This window comes from Neltuma alba, unplaced genomic scaffold (genome assembly GCF_004799145.2).
Source record: "Neltuma alba isolate B1F8T4 unplaced genomic scaffold, ASM479914v2 tig00012148_pilon, whole genome shotgun sequence".
In the NCBI taxonomy this organism is placed as follows: Eukaryota; Viridiplantae; Streptophyta; class Magnoliopsida; order Fabales; family Fabaceae; genus Neltuma; species Neltuma alba.
This window is the reverse complement of record NW_021636697.1, coordinates 1-19,726: the sequence shown is the minus strand read 5'-3', so window position 1 is coordinate 19,726 and position 19,726 is coordinate 1. Positions and strand designations below refer to the sequence as shown.

At 36.3% G+C, this 19,726-nt stretch overlaps 1 protein-coding gene and 1 pseudogene across 5 annotated transcripts; one reads left to right on the top strand and one right to left on the bottom strand.

Annotated features, from left to right (window-relative positions):
* The first annotated feature begins 2,190 nt into the window (after window positions 1–2,190).
* On the top strand, window positions 2,191–9,533 carry LOC114723610 (uncharacterized; annotated as a pseudogene).
* Window positions 9,534–11,645: 2,112 nt separating this feature from the next.
* LOC114723654 (uncharacterized) lies at window positions 11,646–15,190 on the bottom strand. Of its 5 annotated transcripts, none has more exons than XM_028909868.1 (4): window positions 14,621–15,190; window positions 14,346–14,486; window positions 12,828–13,018; window positions 11,646–12,705 (listed from the first exon to the last, which is right to left on the bottom strand). In XM_028909868.1, the coding sequence occupies exons 2-4, from the start codon at window positions 14,467–14,469 to the stop codon at window positions 11,899–11,901; spliced, it is 1,122 nt and encodes a 373-aa protein (XP_028765701.1). In that variant the 5' UTR covers window positions 14,470–14,486; window positions 14,621–15,190; the 3' UTR covers window positions 11,646–11,898. The 5 variants fall into 5 exon arrangements, with proteins under 5 accessions (XP_028765701.1, XP_028765702.1, XP_028765700.1 ...); XM_028909869.1 differs by having other exon boundaries at window positions 14,738–15,190; XM_028909867.1 differs by having other exon boundaries at window positions 14,346–14,819; window positions 14,935–15,189.
* Between the last annotated feature and the right edge of the window lie 4,536 nt (window positions 15,191–19,726).

The window sequence follows — 19,726 nt, the reverse complement described above, 5'->3', positions numbered from 1 at the left end:
AATTTAAAAATAAAAAATTATATTAATCTTAAAAAATTACTGACTCGGTTCTTGAAAGACATCGTGAAGACATTATTATATGACTAGAAAAATTCTGAACTTGTACACTTTTTGAACTTTTTATAAAAAAGCATCACTGGCTCAATTTCTTATTTAATTGATGAATCAAAAAAAATGCGAGACTATGGATGACAATTAAGTGAAATCGAGTTCGTTTTAATCATAATTTTTTTTTCAGCCAGAACGTTGAGTGAGTTTCATGTTGAAATACTCCTCCGGTCCTAATTATAAGACCCAATTGACTTATTTGAGGAGATTAAGGAAGTAAGTTAAGTTGGTTATTTATAATAAATAAGTGTTGTCATTCCTAAAATATCCTTGCTAATTAAGTATATTGGCTAAAACTATCATTATTAGAAGGATTATCTTGGAAAAAAATGCATAAATATAAAAGACAAAATGGATTGAGTCTTATAATTAGGACCAAATAAAAAGTCAAATTGGGTCTTATAATAAGAACCGGAGGAGTAAAATCCGATTCAGGAACTCGTGTTCTTTCGGTAGGCTGTGGTTACTATTTGGGTCGTTCGTACGATGAATAAGTTAATTCATGACTCTTGCATCTCCGTAGGGGGTTCAATATAATATTAGACCTTAAAGTAGCCGCTTAGAAATTGCAAGGAGTTACCAGGAACCTATCAGCATATGCCGAGACCAATTGAGACTCGACTGGGAAAGCTCCAGCCAGGGAGCTGCGTCGCCTGTTAGTGGTTAATGTTTTCTGTTTTGAACCTTCAAGTGTAATGCTTGCCTTGTAATTCAAAAAAAAAAGAAATTGCAAGGAGTGGGGAGGGGGGGGGGGAAATCACTGAGCGTCGTATAAGTTTGCGTGTATCCCAGTACTGTTGTTTAAACTAATTTATTTTCAAGTGAACACGCATGTTGATTGATATGAACATTCTGGTAGCTTTTCAATTAGTTGACTGGTTGTTTTGAAACTAGGTTGTATGCCCATTAATGATCCTTACGGTGAAATCTAAATCGTTAAGATATAATTTTAATTGTCTAAATTTAAAATTTTTAACTATTAATTTTTAATAAAACAATTATTTTTTAAAAAACTTACATTTAAGATATTACATTTATTTTGTCTCATATACTTGTTAAAAAATATTTTTTTTAAAATAAAAATATTAAATATTAAATTTCAACTATTCATACTGAATTTAAATAGTTGAGATTTACGAGTATCATAGTGCTTATCACTATAATGAGCATTAAAATTGGTTCTATTGTTTCTATGGCAAACATTAATTAGCCAATTGAAATTATATCATCATTTGCTTATTACTCACATAGTGTTGGGTAAATTATTGAATAAAAAGATGAATTTGCAGTGAATGTTAGTGCCTCTTAAGTGGACTGTATGAGCATACGGGGGACGCATTAAAAATTATGGAAGCGACAAGATGATGAACATTAGGCTCAAAACAAACATAATAAGCGAATGGTCCACCGAAAAGGAATTTTTTCGTTTCCGCTCTAATTGGTTTTCTCATTTTTTTTCGTGGCAGCCAATCAGCTAGCGCCTTGCCTCTTCGACGGCCGCCAATGGCTTCACAAGACCTTGAGCCAATTTTATATTACTTTTTGAATGATTACTGTAAAACATATTTAATTAATTTATTAGAATAAAAAATTTAAATAAATTAGTTAATTATAAAAATATGATATATTTTTATAATTTTTCTTTTTAATATCATTTCTTCTTTTCTTACTACAAAACTATCAATAAAAATGCTTTAAAAAAATTGATAAATATGAAAAATAAATCTTATATTTAAGATTAAGATCAACTCAATAATTATTTAAATAGTGCAAGTTGCTATTTTTAATACTTTATATATCAAAAGCATAAATAACTATGGAGTAACGTTCTTTCAGTAAATTCTTTTTTTTTTTCAAAATTAATAATTTCAATGTTAATAAATAAACGCAATTTACCTCTCCCTGACTCCGCGCACAAACAGCACGGGGGAGAAGTAGACGCCACGAAAGCGCAAAAAGATCAGAAGTGTTGCTTGTTGGCAATTTGGTAGATGGGTGGGTGCTGAGAATATATACCCACCAAACTCAACTGACCAGCACCAGACACACACTCAAATCCATACTCCACTCGCTACAGTACGCTTCCCACGGCCTTTTTCTTCTTGATTCCCTCTTTGCTCATTCTCCAAATTCTCAACCCATTTTTTCTTCAAAAAAAAAAAAGGGAGACGCTTTTGGATGCTTTTCCAGTTTTCTGTGTTTCGCCTTAATGGATGTTTCTTGCTTTGACGGATGAAAGTTGCCTGTAGCTTGGTCGACAGTATGGACGAGCCAAAGGGCCTTCCCGGCGATTCTTCTGAGCCGCCTCAGTTATTTGTTCCTCCCAGAGCTGCCAGAGTCGCTTCCCTTGACGTCTTCCGCGGCCTCTCTGTTTTCGTAAGTATTTAGTCAACGCCTCTCCCCTCTCTTCTTTGTTTGGCTTCCTAAGTGTCATCTTTCCTTTTGTTTTTCAGCTGATGATGCTGGTCGATTATGGCGGCTCACTCTTCCCCATCATCGCTCATTGCCCCTGGAATGGTGTTCACTTGGCGGATTTTGTCATGCCTTTCTTTCTCTTTATTGCTGGCGTTTCTCTCGCCCTTCTTTATAAGGTACCAATAAGAGTCTTTTATATTCTGCATCCTCATATCTCAGCTTTTTCTTTCTTTTGCTTTTTTTTTTTTTTTTTGCCCCTCTCCTTAAAGTTTTTTCTCACTGCCATCCATTCAGTGCTGATAGGAGGCATTTAAGTCGTGCAGTTTATTAGTTCATGGACTGATTCCCATTTATTTCTTACATTTGCTTATTTCGGAAAACATTAATTGGATGGATAGTTAATGGAACAAAAGTTTTTACCCCTTTGCATAAGGTCAGAGAGGCCCACAGAAAGGAGGAGCCACATGGAAAGCTGTACTTCGAGCTGTGAAACTCTTTTTTCTTGGCATCCTTCTTCAAGGTAATATTTTTGTTCATAAAGCGGTCATCCCTTGGTTTCAATCAGCTACTTCACTTCTCTCATTTATAAATTCTACCAGGATGAACCAGAGGGTGGCATTGCATAATTATATATGACTGCGATTATGAGATAGGGTCCAAAAATGAATGTCTTATGTCAGTCAATATATTTTTCCCCTTGTATAAGAAAACGTGATTGATTAAAGCAGATTTTATTCATTTTCGTTACTGTAAAAGCAGGTGCCTCGGTCATCTCCATTATTTATTTGAGATATCTTGTTCATTTCAGGTGGCTATTTTCATGGAATCACTTCCTTGACATACGGCGTTGACTTGGAAAAGATACGGTGGATGGGGATTTTACAGGTCTGAAATCCTTTATTCAATCTCTTAGAGAATTTCTTCATTAATAGATTGATTACAAATAAATACAAGAAGTCTGTATTTCATTCTTGTATAACAGCTATTAGTGGATTAATAAATTTGACATTACGATCAATTAATCCAGAGGATATCTCTTGGATACATTGCCGCTGCTCTTTGTGAGATTTGGCTTCCAGGTAGAAGATGGACAGAAATTGGTTTCTTCAGGAGCTATTACAAGCACTGGTAAGGCTATCATGTCCTTTCTGCTTTTAATGTTTTATATTTGAGGGCCTCTGTGTCTGTTTCCCTTGTTCTCTAAGACATTGGAATCCAAAAGCACTGACTACAGCATTTAAGATCGTCTCAAAACCAGAATCATCGTTTGTTGATCAATAAGGCAACTTGCAGGCCGATGATAACTAAAATTAGAACGTATGTGCGTGCTAGTTGCCATAACTTGAAGATGCATCTACATTTAATAATATTACCTCATTGTAAATATTTTTAGCTATTAATGGGCCATATCATTAGACGTATGAATTAACACAATCAATAAATGGTGTTCATATTCTTTTCATGTAGTTTTTTCTTCTTCTATCACTTGATATTCCTAATCGCTTCTTTTATGTAGGTTTATTGTGGCATTACTGTTGGCAATTTACACAGGATTACTTTATGGTCTCTATGTTCCAGATTGGCAATTTGAAGTATCAGCTTTGACCTCTTCTCCTCACCCAATAAATGACGGCAATACTTACACTTTGAGAGTAAGCTCAGCACTAAGCTCTCAATCTTCCCTTTCTTCCCCGTAATATCAACTTGGCCGTGCCTTTTGTGCATTTTATCTTGGACCTGACCTACATGACCTGCAGAAAGAGCTCAGGGGATAGCCAGTTGTTCAAGGGACCATTCTAAATTATGTGAAGAAAATGCGTTTACAGTTTGAATCACGCTACTTCTTAGGGATGATCTAATGTTAATGCCCACAGCCAATGTTGCTTTCCTTACTTGAGTTATTATCAAATTTAACTCTGAGGATAGTTATCCAATGCTCATTATATGCAGAAAAAATAGTCCCTTCATCAACGCATTTAGAATATATTTTGAACTCTGATGTTTTCTTTATACAACTATGATATCTTTTTAATTTGAAATGCATATAGTGACATTGTTTGCATTGTTCTCGACTTGATAACAGGTGAATTGTTCTGTGAGAGGTGATCTTGGACCTGCTTGTAATTCTGCTGCAATGATTGATCGCTACGTTCTTGGTCTTGACCATCTGTACAGAAAGCCTGTTTACAGAAATCTCAAGGTTTGGGCAGCTGATTCTTTTTCTTTCTTCAGTTATCTACAGCGCTAGGAAGACACATTAATGCCTTACTGATTATCAAAATTCCAGGAGTGTAAGATGTCTGCTAGTGACCGAATTTCAGACAGTGCACCCTCATGGTGTCTTGCTCCTTTTGACCCTGAAGGCATATTAAGGTGGCCATTCTATTGTTTTGGTTTTTATCCTTGGATCTCTATATATAAATTCATGCACATTTATTCTTCTGCACTCTTAACATTCTGAGAGTCACGCTGATCTTATATTGCGCTGCTTCTGCTGATTGATGTGCTCTAATTTTTTGGTTAATGACCTAATGGAATTATTTTTTCACTTTGAAATTTTGTGAGAAGTAAAGCAAAAGCCAACATATGTGCAGCCAAAGCATGTAACTGCTTAAGATCAAACTTTCGGAAATTTCCCTTTAAGCTGAGTCTTCCTGCAGCAATTGATGGTTTTTCAACAAAAAATGAAAAATTTGAACGGTGCTTTTACTTCGAGTCCTGAGTATATTGTTGATATTGATAAGAATCTGTTAATTTCTCCTGGAGTTTAGGTTCTTCAATGCTTCAATGATTCTGCTTAGGAAGTTTGCCATTGATAAACTTGTTTAAATCGATACATAATGCTATATGGCAACGTGCCTTTTTCGTTTCTTTGGTGCTCATTATATTACATTTATATTGATTTACTGAAGGCCAGTTTATTGTTATCTTGCTCTCAGCTCCTTAACGGCTGCAGTCTCATGTATTATAGGACTTCAATATGGTCATGTTCTTGCCCGTCTACAGGTAAGTAACATCACGGTTAAATTTACTGAACCTCACTGGCTTATAAAATATCTTTGCAATGTTAATGATGCTAGTTCATTAATTTAAAACTCATGGAAGACTCTCTATGCTCTTATAATCTATTTGCACTTGTACCTTGTTTTGGCACCGAACGTCTGCCTCCTTCACGATAAATTGTAGCTCTAAATATTCCTGTCCCTGTCGCTGATTGTACGGTGGATCTAACCTTTTTCTTTCCTGCATACTTGCACTGTAGGACCACAAAGGGCGCCTAAAGATCTGGATGTGGTTTTCCGTTTCATTTTTGGCGCTTGGATTGTTTATGGCTCTAGTAGGTGTGCACTTTGATCAGTTGGTAGACAACTTCATTTTGTTTGGGCTTTTGGCCAATCAGTTTCTCTATATTCGGTGTTGCCGCTGAAAATGGTACATTGACTACTTATCCTCCTTTTCAGGCATCCCTCTAAATAAATCGTTGTACACAGTAAGTTATATGCTGGTGACTTCTGCAGTTTCTGGAATCACATTCAGTGCTTTATATCTTTTGGTGAGTTCTAAGTGATAGGATGATATAATTTCTCTGATATTTTCATCCTGGAACGCAGAGTACAATTCTTGAGGATCTATTAAGAATATGAAAAACTACCATGGTTGGACTATTGAGTAACCAGAACTTCTATATAAACAAGTTTCAGCTACAGTGTAATCCAACTAGACATTGTGTTTCCAGATTGACAAGTTCTGTTGATGGCCGCCTGTCGTTTTTTTCTTCCAAATTTCAGACTTGTCTTCTTTCTGCGGTAAATTCAATAATTAAGAACCACATTTCTGTAAATCCCTGAAGATCAGAGTTTGCGACTCTGACTTGTTTAATTCTAAAGTGATTCTAATGAATGCAGAGAGATTAGAGGCAAATAACTGACGCATTCTATTTGTTTGTGCATAGATCTTAGATAAAATGTTTGTCAACAACTTTGTCAAACTGACATCTGTCAACTTTTCCTTTCTCGAATCTACTAAACTGTTCCAGCCATACGTTGTGATGTTTGGTGATCAAGTGTTTTCGCAGGTGGATGTTCATGGTTACAGACGTTTGACACGTGCGTTGGAGTGGATGGGAAAGCACTCATTGAGTATATTTGTAATTGTGTCCTCTAACTTGGCCGTCATCGCCGTCGAAGGATTTTACTGCTCCACACCTAAAAGTAACTTGGTAAGTGATCGGTGCTTATGCTTTATACTGCAAACTTGATTGCCACTAATCTAGCCTTATCCCAGTTGAGTTAATACTTTTCTACCTTACAGATCCACTGGATAGTGACACGCTTTGTCCACAAGTGACATGCCTTCACCTTGGGCGGATAACTTGACGTGACTGATGGATAGCAAGGACTGAGATAACATTTAAAAAGAAAAATAATATTCTTCCTTTTCTTAAATATAAAATTTATTTTGTAGCATATTTAGGATCAGAGGAATATTATTGTTAAATTTTATTAATTCAAGAACACAAGAAACATTTTCACGTGTATGAAATAATTTTTGCTGTGTTAAGAGTTCAATGCGAGAAGGGCGGGAGAAGTTATGGAATGGACGGGGTCTGACCTTGCGTTCCGGCCCTCTTTGTATTTTTGCCGCTTATGCATGAAGCAGCCACCCCAACTCTCAATGCCATTTTTCACTTTTGCCCTTTTCGTCAGCATTGTTAATTGCTCAGTTGTATGTTAGCATCAACTCTGTTTGTATCCAACCGCATCACTGCCACTGCCACATGACTGTGGATGCAGGTCAGTGACGTAGGGGCTTCTACTTCAACAGAGTTTCCAGCTTCCGGGACCACCAAACCTGTCTTCTATGTTTGGCTTTCGGCTTTTGATCCCTCCTCCATCAACCAAACAGCGGCCGCTTAGTTCAAGTTTTGCCTTCGCTTGGGACTCGCCTGCTTGTTGCTTAAAAGACCTATTTCAAGTATAATTGCGCATATTTACGCGCAGATGCAACCTCCACCGATAATGCAAAATCAAATCAAAATACAGCACTAGTTTTTTCAATTATTATCAAATAATAATGATAAATATTGCATTTTTATTTCCGCACGTGTTCTCCTCTTCCTTGCAGTGGAAACTTAATGCACGAAAATCATATCCGGAGCTCTCTAATTTCTACTTAGGGGAATACATGTATGTAGTGTGAAAAGTTTTTATTTCTATGCACATTGAAAGCAGTGCTAAATGTGGGTGTCTTTTACTCTTTCCCATTAGGAATTCAAACCTTAGTTTATCATGATGTAGGGGACTAGTTTTTTTTTTGTTAAATCCAATTTTCGCTGGTTAGTGTGAAAAGTTGATTGCACTGTTTGTGGTTAAAAATAATTAATTTGCTGTAAATTTGACTTCATATATTAATATCGCCAATGAAAATTTTATTTGACTATTTTGATTCACTTTTTGTCTGCTGCTAAGTAGAATTCAAAGTGAAAGTAATGCATCTGATATGAACTTGAAAGAAAAAGGCCGTCTTTTTGCAGAGAATATAGTATAAGCCTTCGTGTTTGTGCGGGACTGCGGCTCATCGAGAGTCCTTGCAAAGACTCGAACAAAGCTCTCTTGACACGAATCTTCACCTACCCACGCGAGCGTTCGGAGAGATAGCGCGAGATGTCCAAGGAAGTAGCCCAAGAAGGCCGAACCCGCCACCATGGCAAAGACTACGTAGACCCTCCTCCTGCTACCCGCTGAGCTCAAGCTCTGGTCTTTTTACAGAGCTCTCATTGCCGAGTTCGTTGCCACCCTCCTCTTCCTCTACATCACTGTCGCCACCATCATCGGTCACAACAAACAGTCATCTCCATGCGATGGCGTCGGCATTCTCGGCATCGCTTGGGCCTTGGGCGGCATGATATTCGTCCTCGTCTACTGCACCGCCGGCATCTCCCGTATAAGAATAATAATAGTAATTCCTCATCATCGCGATTCCTACACCGACTTGTCGAGGATTTCCGTTTGATTTGGTAAATATGCATGTATAGGTGGTCATGTCAACCCCGCGGTGACGTTTGGGTTGTTGTTGGCTCGGAAAGTGTCGCTGACTCGGGCAGTAGCTTACATGGCAGCGCAGTGCTTGGGAGCCATATGCGGTGTTGGGTTAGTGAAGGCGTTGATGAAGCGTTCGTACGAGTCGCTCAGTGGAGGAGCCAACTGTGTCTGAAGGCTACAACAAGGGCACTGCTCTGGGTGCTGAGATTATTGGCACCTTTCTGCTTGTCTGCACCGTCTTCTCCGCCACTGACCCCAAGAGAACTGCCCGAGACTCACATGTTCCTGTGCCTAATTCATAATAATAACCATGCACTACTTAAAATTTGATTGCTTTGAATGAGTATTCTTTGGTACGGGCTCTGGCCCCGCTGCCAATTGGGTTTGCTCTCTTCATGGAACATTTGGCTACCATTCCCGTCCCCGGAACCGGTATAAACCCAGCTAGGAGCTTTGGTGCTGCTGTCATCTACAACAACCACAAAGTCTGGGACGACCATGTATGATTTTGCTTTACTAACATGTTAATTATGATGTATACAGTTGATTAGATGAGCGTGATGAGTTGATAACGAGGTGTGCTATGTGGTTTACAGCGGATCTTCTGGGTTGGTCCATCTGTGGGAGCATTGGTGGCGGCGGCGGCTTACCACCAATGCCTACTGAGGGCAGAAGCAATCAAGGCGCTGGGATCCTTCAGAAGCAACCGAGCTAGCTAGCTAATTTATCAGGCCAACAATCAAATACGCTGATAAAATGGGATGTAATTTGTCATTTATTCGTTTGCTCCGTACGTGTGGGTGGGTACGGGATGATGTTAACGAATCACAATCCTCTTCTCATCCTTTTCTTTTCATTTCACAACTCATTTTGGTGTTGCTAGCTTTGGAAGTGAATCGATCATTTGTCCATGGTCATGGAAATCGAGATGTATCTTTTCTCTTGGCATAACTTAATGAGCTTCTTTCGTTGTTTTGTTAGTCCCTTTAACTATGATTATCGTTCTCCACCATCCGTGAGTTCTGAAGTTAAAAAAATCACAAAGCCAGGAGAAGAGAGAATTACAGCTGGGGTGTGTGGAGGGAAAGGGGGTTGCGTCGGCTTTTTAAATAACGGTCAAAGCCAGGCCTGACATCTGCACGAGGCGTGACAGACTTCGGCGTAGTGTTTGAACATATTATTAATATTATGAATTAATATAATTTTTCATTCCTTAAAAGTTATTTTTATTTTGGTTTTAATCTCTCAGGAGCAAAATAATCCAATTTTTATTAGGTTATAAAGACCAATATTTTAAATTAAAAAAAGTTAAGGGACCAAAACTTATAGTTTGAAATTTAAAAAACAAAAACCAAAATTAGAACAAACTTGAAGGATTAAAATTTGTATTAATCCTAATATTAGTGCTCCATCCAGCCCTTATCATGCTTCCTATTATTATTTTTTTACTAATTAATCATTTTATTAAGGATAATTTTGAGAATTTATAACAAAATAATTTGAACTAACTTTCTTTATTTATATAAAATAGTTAATTAAAACTTATAAAATATAGTTAATTTTGCGCATTATATAAAGTAGTTAATTAAAACTTATAAAATGTAGTTAATTTTGCGCATCTCGTTCCTGGGCAACTTTGGGCAGTGTAACTTTTGAAATTGCATAATCAATGTTTGTGCATTTATACATTACTGGAACAATTTTGGTGTTTATGGTTGCGATAAGTAGCATAATGTCCATCAAATGTCAATCGTTCAAATTTAATATGAACAGTTAAGATTTAATTTTATTTTTAAAAAATGTCTTGTTTGAATCACACAGATTTTGTTATGGTGATCAACATTCCAGTACTCGTCACCGCCGCAACACCAAAGCTGTTTCCGTTACTTTTGCGAATACATGTCTCGTTGCTACTGGGGAAGTTAAAGGGATCATAAGTATGGGATGCAAACACGAAAGTCATTTGTCGGGCTATCAACCCGATCACTGGGAACTTCAGGGAGGACCGTCCTTTCTCTCAGTGATATCATTTTGGAAACTAGATTTTATTGTGCTCACAATTAAGAGGGTGACATATTTATTTTGATTTTAGTCGATAGGGAAAATTTAGCTTGTGCAGATGCTTCATCCAAGTCTGCTCATCATAGATTAAATATCTTTTTAACCTTTGATCAGCCTCCATCCATCTCAGGAGGTGAAGGTTGTGGTGATCATTTCCTTGCTGTTTTTTTCCTCGCACTTAGAAATTCCTGTGATGTGTTTCATGTTTTCATTTGGAAAAAAAAAACAAGAAGAAGAACAAGCAGGTATTTCATCATTACAATTATCTAGAAGCGCCCCGGCTGTACGTAGATCTTGAGAGATGGTGAAAAGGAGCCTTTACATTTACTTTTATGAAAGCAGAGCCTTTTTTTTTTTCTTTGGGTCACAATATGAAAGCAGAGCTTTTAAAAAAAGATAATGATGATCACTCGAAATATAGTTATATAGTCTAGTAACATGATGCATTTGCAAAACAAAAATATTTCCGGGTTTTATCCAATACTTTGGAAGGTTTACTGAGCTTGTTCGTGTGTGTTTTAGTTTTCAATTGACGGGGACCTCAGATAAGGATTGACAGGCTAAGCTGACCAAACGAAAATAACAGAAAAGGATTGAACAAGAAGAAGAAACATTACGTTGCTTCTTTCAGAATGATGCCCAATATCAAACGAAGTTTGACGTGGGGCATCACGATCTCGTTTACCCTCAAATGACGTTCACACGAAACCTAATTGAAAATACATTTAACGAACATTAGGAATTAACCATTCAGCTGAAAGCCCGAAACATCTTAATGAGCTTATGCTCTTTGGGAATTGGGAGAAAGCGATAATTGCTCCGCTTTGCTATTCTGTTTGGTAGATTTACTCTCTCCGATTATTGGCATGCTGGTGTCGATCATGAGCGTCTTCCTCATATTTTCCTGTTTTCTCTCTCTCAGCAAGTCATTAAATTTTTTCCTTTGTTTATCCCGTGCACCACACCGGTATGAATGCTAGTTTCAAAAACAATCTAGCATAAGTTATTGTCTGCACTCCATAAGAAACACTTAAGTAGCCTATATTATTCAATCTAGTTTTACAAATACTACGCCAAATTCAAACCATATCTACGTGATTACTGATTGACCCCACGGCAATCACCCCCAATATAACGTGAAAATCTTACAATATTACCTAAACGCGTAAATCATGCGTTTGACCAACTGCAAAATAGCGCTTACATGCGTCCTATGATTCATTAATGATCTACCAGTCCAACGCAATCAAACACGATTCATATGCAATTTCTACTACAATAGATCTTCGATCAAGGATCTGCCATCCAGACTATCAACCTTGGACTTGATCATCGACATGCTCTTGTCCAATTCACAAGACCTCAACTCCAGCTCCCTCAACCGATCTCGGGTCTCAGCAATTCGGTTTTTGATAGCAGCAACCTCCTGCTCTTTCTGAGCCAATGTTTTCGATTCTGATTCAAGCTCCTCCCTCAATGATTCTATTTCACTGTCAGAGTGGGCCTTGGCCATCTCCGTGGCTTGATGCCTATTGATCAGTTCAATATATTCAGCAACTTCATTGAGTATGCTTCGCAACCAGGCTACTTGAATTTGAGCAGATTCGACATCCTTAAGGATAGCCATCAGTTCTTTGACTTTGGATTTTGTGAACTCCGTTATTGAGGTGGTCTGTAACTCTCGCACAACAAAGCATACACATTCCATGTAATATGTGCGCATGACAGCTGATTCTAATTGAACGCTCTCTCCTATATCCTCATACTTGTTTAGAATAGAGCGCAAAATAGGAGCATAGCTTTCCCTTACACGGTACCCTCCGACAGGAAGACGGGGTTCAGAAGCAACAGACTCCGTCTCTCCCTCGCTATCTTCATCACCGTTAGTCAGACTAACACCTGAGAAACTAAAATCCAATAACCTACCAGCTGAAGCAGAAAGACGTTCGCCTGTATCATCAGCATAGGCACATGGAACAACTTTATCCAGAGCTTTTCTTTCATCTTCTTGATTTGTTTGGGTGTGATTATTGCCAAACTGCTCAACTCCATCCTTTGCTTGATCTTTTTGATAGATAGGCTGCCAAGAAACGGAAGTGCAGGACACAAGTTCAATATAACGCTAAGATGGGTGGGTCTGTATTGGCCATAAAAGACACACAAGGGCGTGCTTATAGAGCATGAGAAAGAAAAGGCCACTACCATCACATCTTGGATATGTTTTTTTGTAGAAACTGGCTCAGAAGAAATGCGCTCATTGGATTTTGTCTCCGCCTTTTTCTTTTCAGAGGGATAACTTGCCCTGACTTTCGAAGCTGGAGTTCTGTCTATAACAGGAGGTTGTGGCTTGGAATCTAGCTTCTTTTTCCATCCAAACTTCAAAGGAATGACTCCTGTAATTAAAATGGACTGGAGTCAATAACTACAAATCATTCTATGCGAAAGCCCCTTGGATATGAATGATCTGAATATAGCAAAATATTTAAACCAGTCAAACAGATTAGACGAACCCTGCTAGAAGTTTGATTTAGATGACAAATTAATCAACTCATCAAGATATTTCAAACCTATGAGATGGATGGTAGGATATTTTGTCAAAGACACCTCATTTATTATCATGGGAACATTTAAATCAAAATTAGAATGTCAATCATGCTCTTATCATTTGAGCACAAACAGATAAATTATATCCAGTGGTATCACTGTTCTTTTTCCTTCTTCAAGCCGGCCCTTTTCCACTTTCAAAACAATCATAGTTGTTGTCGTGATACAAATTCATTTATATCAAGGAGGTTGGCTTACATTTTAAAAGGAAGCAGAACAGCTTTTTTATTCAATGCATTAGTGGAACAAGACATAACTCTCCGGTCACCCTTCTTTCATAGTTTTGCCAACCAAAAAAAACAGAGAAAGAAACTAAAATCCTGTCCCTTGCATCGGACATGATACTTGAGATTGGACAGGATCTTTTTTTCTTTTTGTACAAAAGGGAGTTTAAATAGATAGGAAGGAAGAGGATGGAAAATTTTAATTTGAAATGGAACCAAGAAAAGTATCAAGGACAGAGGCCCAAACAGAGCTCATGTGTGGCAATATGTATAGTGAACAGCTTAAACGGCTTCCTTCGAAATTGTGTATATAGAAAGAATATAAAGACAGAATAGATACATGGGATACAATAAATAAATATAGGTCGTGCTATAATAAATATAACCGGGTGACGAAATTCACTTCAAGAAGACGTATTGTTGTGGGTTAAGTGCATCTAATCTAATTACAAAGGTGAAAATTGTAAGCCACTGGTGATATCCTTAAATAGAAGACAAAAATTGGGTAAAACCTGATTCATTTTCTGGCATTCACTTGTAGCAATTTACCACATTGGCAACCTGAGCAGGTTCGTTTTTCGTCATTTATATTTTTTCCAAGCTTATCATCCGTTATAAAATTGTAAGCTTATCATCTTTAAGTATTATATAATCCCAAATATGTTAACAAACGAGAAAGAAAGCATAGCAAATCGTCTTTATCACAATCGTCAGAGTTTTTCACGAAAAGAAAATGGCCACGAGCCGCTCTTGTTGAATTCATATTTATTTTATATTATTCCAACCAAAATACAATTAAAAGTTTCAGGACGGTCGCCGGCAACGCAAAAGGTGATGTTTCACTTCATATAAATAAAATGCTATCAAGCAGAGACGCCAGAATTGAGCTGACCTGAACTCTTTTTATTGTTCTGTGGCGGGGCCTCCCTGATCTTTCTCAAGCAAGTTTCAGTGCATTCATGGTATGGATTTGCCGCATATGAACAATCTGGGTTAACTCTTCCGTCAAGAGCCATGCCTGCGTCAGTTTAACCTGTGGTACCAACAAAAGTGTCGCATCAAGTAAACAGAAAGATGGGTAAACTTTTACCAAACATAACTGTGCAAGATTGGCAGTAGTGGAATCAAGCTTTTGTTGAGGAGGACTTTAATATTCGGACAGAGAACCTAACAACCCAAAATCAATGACATGCAGCCGATCAGTTGGGTCGATCCACCTGAATCCTGGCTTCGATTGGAGACTTATAAGGGTTGTTAATTAAAATACATGGTTCAGAAATTTACCCCCCTCTCTCACCGAAACTTGCCTCAGAAATTGAACATGGAATGAAGACTCAACGTGAAATACTAAATACACGAATGGATGCTGCAAATAAAATTCAGTCCATCGTATATCAAGAAACCTTGAAGAGCCGGGAAACAGAAAACAAGAATAGTGAGCAAAAGCAGAAGGGAGTTGGATCAAAGAAAAGAAGGATTACCCAAAAGAGAAAAGGGGGAATCCATAAAAACGAATCCCAGATAGGCGCCGGAAAAAGAGATAAAAAGGGCAAGCGGCCCCGAGTAAAGATGGAAATAAGGATGAGAACGAGGCAAATAGCTAATTGAGTGCTTTTTCTTCCCTTTAACTTTCTGTTCCGAATCGAAAGCAAGAAAATAATGCGTTGTTCCGTTTCTTTATTTCTTTGACCAGGCCGGGCAAGCAGATGAGGCTTTGAGAGCACGTAGACGGAGGCTCTCTGAAGTCTAAACACTTGTGCAAAGAAAAGCGTAGCGAGCCGAAGCATCTATTTTTAAATATTTTTAACCCTTACTTTTCGCCCCGAAGGAAACTCCCTCCCGTGCCCTGGCTACAAATTGGGTTTCACTTGAGAACGAATCATGGTGACCAATAGCCTTCCCAAAACATATTTGAAAAATTATTATCGTAAAAAATTTACTTAAAAAATTTTAGTTTCAAATATAGAAATTATTATCATATTTTAAAAAAATTATTATAAATTTTTCTTGAAGTTGTTGTTGTTACAAGTTTTGAAAAGTAAGAACGTGACTGATTTTAGAATATTTTTCAGTTTTGTAAGATGTTTTTTAAACATTTATAAATTTGAAAAATAATTTATATCCTGAAAATTGATAATTTAAAAATAAAGTATATATTTTAATAGTTAGATCATAAAATCAACAACATCACTAAATAATTATTCGTATAAAATAACAAATCTATAATGAAAAAAAGTTCCCGATTTTGATTAAAAGAACAAAATGTACCCAAATATGATGGATTTTTTTTGGCCAATAAATATGATGGATCTGATGTATTAATTTTTATTTCCATATATCAACTTGTATATGTGCGTGTGTGAAATATAAAATATGAGGACAGGGGGAGGCAGGCCCCTTTTATTTGAAGGGAAAATCGCAAAAAAAAGATTTTAGAAATTAAAAAATATAGATAGAGACCGTGACAATTTTATTATGAGTTTTGACAACTTCATGACCTATTATTATTGTCAAGAATCATAATAAATTGTTAATAATCCCTATCTGTATTTTTCAAATTCCAGAACTTTTAATTGCAATTTTCCCTTATTTGAATCGGAAATTGTGAGCATTAATTTTGTGGCGGAAATTGATGCGCGGATCGTCAACACTCACCAGATTCTAGAAGGCTCCTGCTCATGCTCACGCATGTGCGGATTCGGATTCAGTGCGAACCGCTAATCCTCGCACTGAATGCCAGGCGCTACGTGGTTCCATCACGGCTGCCCATCAAGTCAATGGATCGCTTGCTTAGACATTAACTTTTAGAAGAATTACAATCAAAATCTTAAAAAAAAAATAATTACTAAAAAATTTCAATACGTTATAATAATAAGTCTAATATAATGAAAATGACAATCTCAGAACTCATTGTAATTCTCCCTCGACTTTTTTTTTTGGGACAAATCTGGGCCAGACATTTAACGAAACGATTGGCGGGGGATCAGTTTAGAAGTTGAGACACCTTAGCTTGTCCCCTTTATGGACCCCCTTTTCTTTTTCATCTCCTCTACGACTCTACCCTCCTCTTGTCTCATTGTGAAGCCAATCTACGATAGCGACAGAGGATGACGGCACTCATGATGTCAGGGGTTGAAATGAAGCATTAAACTTTGTTTCTCTTTCCTCCCGGGATTCTTATTTCATGTGTAAGAGAATCTGCCATATTTTCTCTTCAATTTTTCACCTCCGCCCTCCACCGATGTCAACAACCTCAACACAGAGCCCCCGCTTGCTGCGACCGTGAAATGGCCTGAAGAAGGTTCGTCGGAGAACAGTGAGAAGACATGATGCCTAGTCTATTAGTCTGATCTGTTTGATGGCATCCTTTCGTTTCATTTCATTTAATACGCTAACCACCTGACCACCGTTGACTTTTTAATAGACGTTTTCTATGAAGCCACGTGATGCCTTTCATCCCGTGCTGGCATTAGCTCCTCAGTCCTCACACCGAGTCAAATTCGGTATTCCCAAGTTCGCTTCCTTTTGTAAATGAGAGATAGTAGTGTGATTTCACTATATTCTAAAATCCAAACACCTTGTGTAATTATGAGAGCTAGCCTTTGGGCTCTGACTAATTCAGAATATATATTACTTCCTGTATCTATCTACTTTATCTATAAAATCTTATAATGCCCGATTGAATTGGAAATGATTTAATACCCGATTAGATTGGATGCAGGTTGGATTTCCAACTAGAGCTTAAATAGTCTCATTACTGTTCCAAATATCCCCTTGTTAATTGACATTTAATGAGCAGTAATATGGGAAGAGAGACAAGCACATTACTTTTTTATTGTTGGTCATCAAATCTGTCCGTTCCCCAGTATCAGGCTGGTTTGGCAATCTCAGTGAGCTGGTCATTTTCGAATGCTTTCAAAAGAGATCTTTTATTTTGTTTCTTCACTTTGTGCCCAATTAATAAAATAATCTACAAAATATGCCTAACGGCTTATTGTGGCATGTGTTTCTAAGGAAATAGATTGTCAAGATTTCGCTATACACTCCTTGCAAGATTAGAATGATTCTGAACAAGACAAAAGTAGGTGAGTAAGTGCTCAACATTACTTATTTATTCAAGGTCTACTCAGTAATTGAACCCATGAACTTTGTACAGGGTGCTTAGATAGAAGGTTACATTATCCTAGGGGGATTATTAGAGTACTACAAGAAGGATCCTTAAGATGGGCAAGTGAAAATTTTGAAGTAGTTGGCAATGAAACCAGAGTTATTACACATTCTTTGAAGAAAGATAAACGCATAATCGCTACTTGCAGTTTTTCTTTCTTTTTTGCCTTTTTTATTTTCTGCTTATCAAATGCTTGCTTTCTTCATGTGCATGGAAGAGGGTTTAATATTCTTTGCCTTTTCAGGTATATCAGTGTAGTGTGATATAATTTTGCAGTTTTTTTTAACTCTTTATACACGTTTTCATATAATTTATTATGATTATTATGATTATAATCTATTCTAATCTAGGTGAATCTAATTACATAAATAATCTATTACAACTATAATTTTAATCAAATGTACTGACCTATACATCGTACGGGGAAGAAGATCCTAGTTTAATATAAAAATCTTGTCTAATTTTATTTTAATTATAAATAAAAATTTTATTTATTTTGTCTCTTATATTTATCTTTTTTTTAAAGTGGCGTTTTTAATAATAGTAGTCCTAACTAATACACTTAATTAGTAAGATATATTTTAAGAAAGACAATATATATAATTACAAATAACTGACTTAACTTTTTTTAAATTCACTCAAATTAATCAACTAGCTTTTATATTTAGTATCAGAGGTAGTATATCTGTTATTTTTTCTTTTTTCTTTTTAACCAAAGCTTCTCTTCTTTGACTCCACTTGCGTAAAATATTTCTGGCAAATTAAAACAGAACATCTCTCGCAATTGCCACGCAACAATCTATTAATTTCCATCATATTCTCCACAAAATATACAACTAAGGCACAATCTATACGTTGTAGCTTGTACATTGAAAAGCATAATTCATATTCCAGTTAATTCTAGTCTGTGAAATAATTTAATATTTATTTACTTTAAAAGAAGAAATATTAATCCATATTCACAATTAATATTATGAATGTGGAAGGCGTAAAGATACAAATTTTAATTTAAACCCCTTCATGGACCCCAAAAAAAAAATTATTCCATATGTTTATTTCCCGCACTCAAAGCGAATGCGAACATGGAAAAAAAAAAAGCAATTTAATTTTATGAATTAATTCAAAGAGAAGCAATTTAATTTTATGAAATTATTTCAAAGAGAATAATTTTGATTCTTATTATAAAAAACCAAGGAATGATAATCTTAAAATAACCAAAAAATTCAGTTCAAATGCCAACTTTCAAGGAGTAAACACACATAAAACAAGAACCTGTCCTCCACGAAATCTATTGTTGTTCCCGTCCTTCAACGTTGTTTAGTCCGAACCACAAAATGCCAGATGTGCTCCTGCTGCCATGTGTCAAGCATTAAATTTAATTAGCTCCGTTTTTTCTGCCAACTAATTAGGGAACCAGAGGGGTATAATGTTTCTAGTTTCTAGAAATATCATGGTCACCCATAATATTTTAAATTTTTAATAGTAAAATTAAAATAAATTTATTAAATTAGATATTTCTCTTTCAAATTTTATATTCTCTTTGTGTGTTTTTTTTTTGACAATCAAACTCTTTGTTTCTTTTAACAAGACTTAGTTTTGATGAGTATAATTTTTGTTTTCATAAGATACTCGATAAACTCTTAGAAAAAATTAGAATATGTTTTCAAATATGTCCTGAAAAATTATCAAACCATAATAAAGAGTATTCGAGACTGTGCAAATCGCTGTATTTAATTCAGTAAAAAAAAAAAAATCGCTGTATTTAACTACTTTTTATATCCGTGAATTTCAAAATTGGGTATTATGAGAAAAATTAAGAGGATAGTTGCTAAACCCCCGTTTTGGTCCCAATATAAGTTCTTTTGCCTGAAGTTTTTTTTAATCTAACATACAAATCCAGTTTAACAAATATAAAAACATTTACCTTTTATTTTCGCCTTATGTACAATTAAATTAAATTAGATATTATAGTAATTAATTCATTTGAATTTTGCTGAGGTTTTGGAGAGTGTTGCAAATTTTTTACATCTTTAATGAGTCAGCTTCTATTCATTTGTTGGCAAAAACAAAAACTTATACTCCTCCGGTCCTTATTATAAGACCCC

Bases quoted from the DNA above. Each gene is read 5' to 3' on its own strand.
- LOC114723654 (XM_028909868.1), bottom strand. From the start codon at position 14,469: ATGGCTCTTGACGGAAGAGTTAACCCAGATTGTTCATATGCGGCAAAT. The intron at 13,019-14,345 runs GTCAGCTCAATT...TTTTAATTACAG, and splicing joins GAACAATAAAAAGAGTTCAG to GAGTCATTCCTTTGAAGTTT. The intron at 12,706-12,827 runs GTAGTGGCCTTT...GTTTCTTGGCAG, and splicing joins AACATATCCAAGATGTGATG to CCTATCTATCAAAAAGATCA.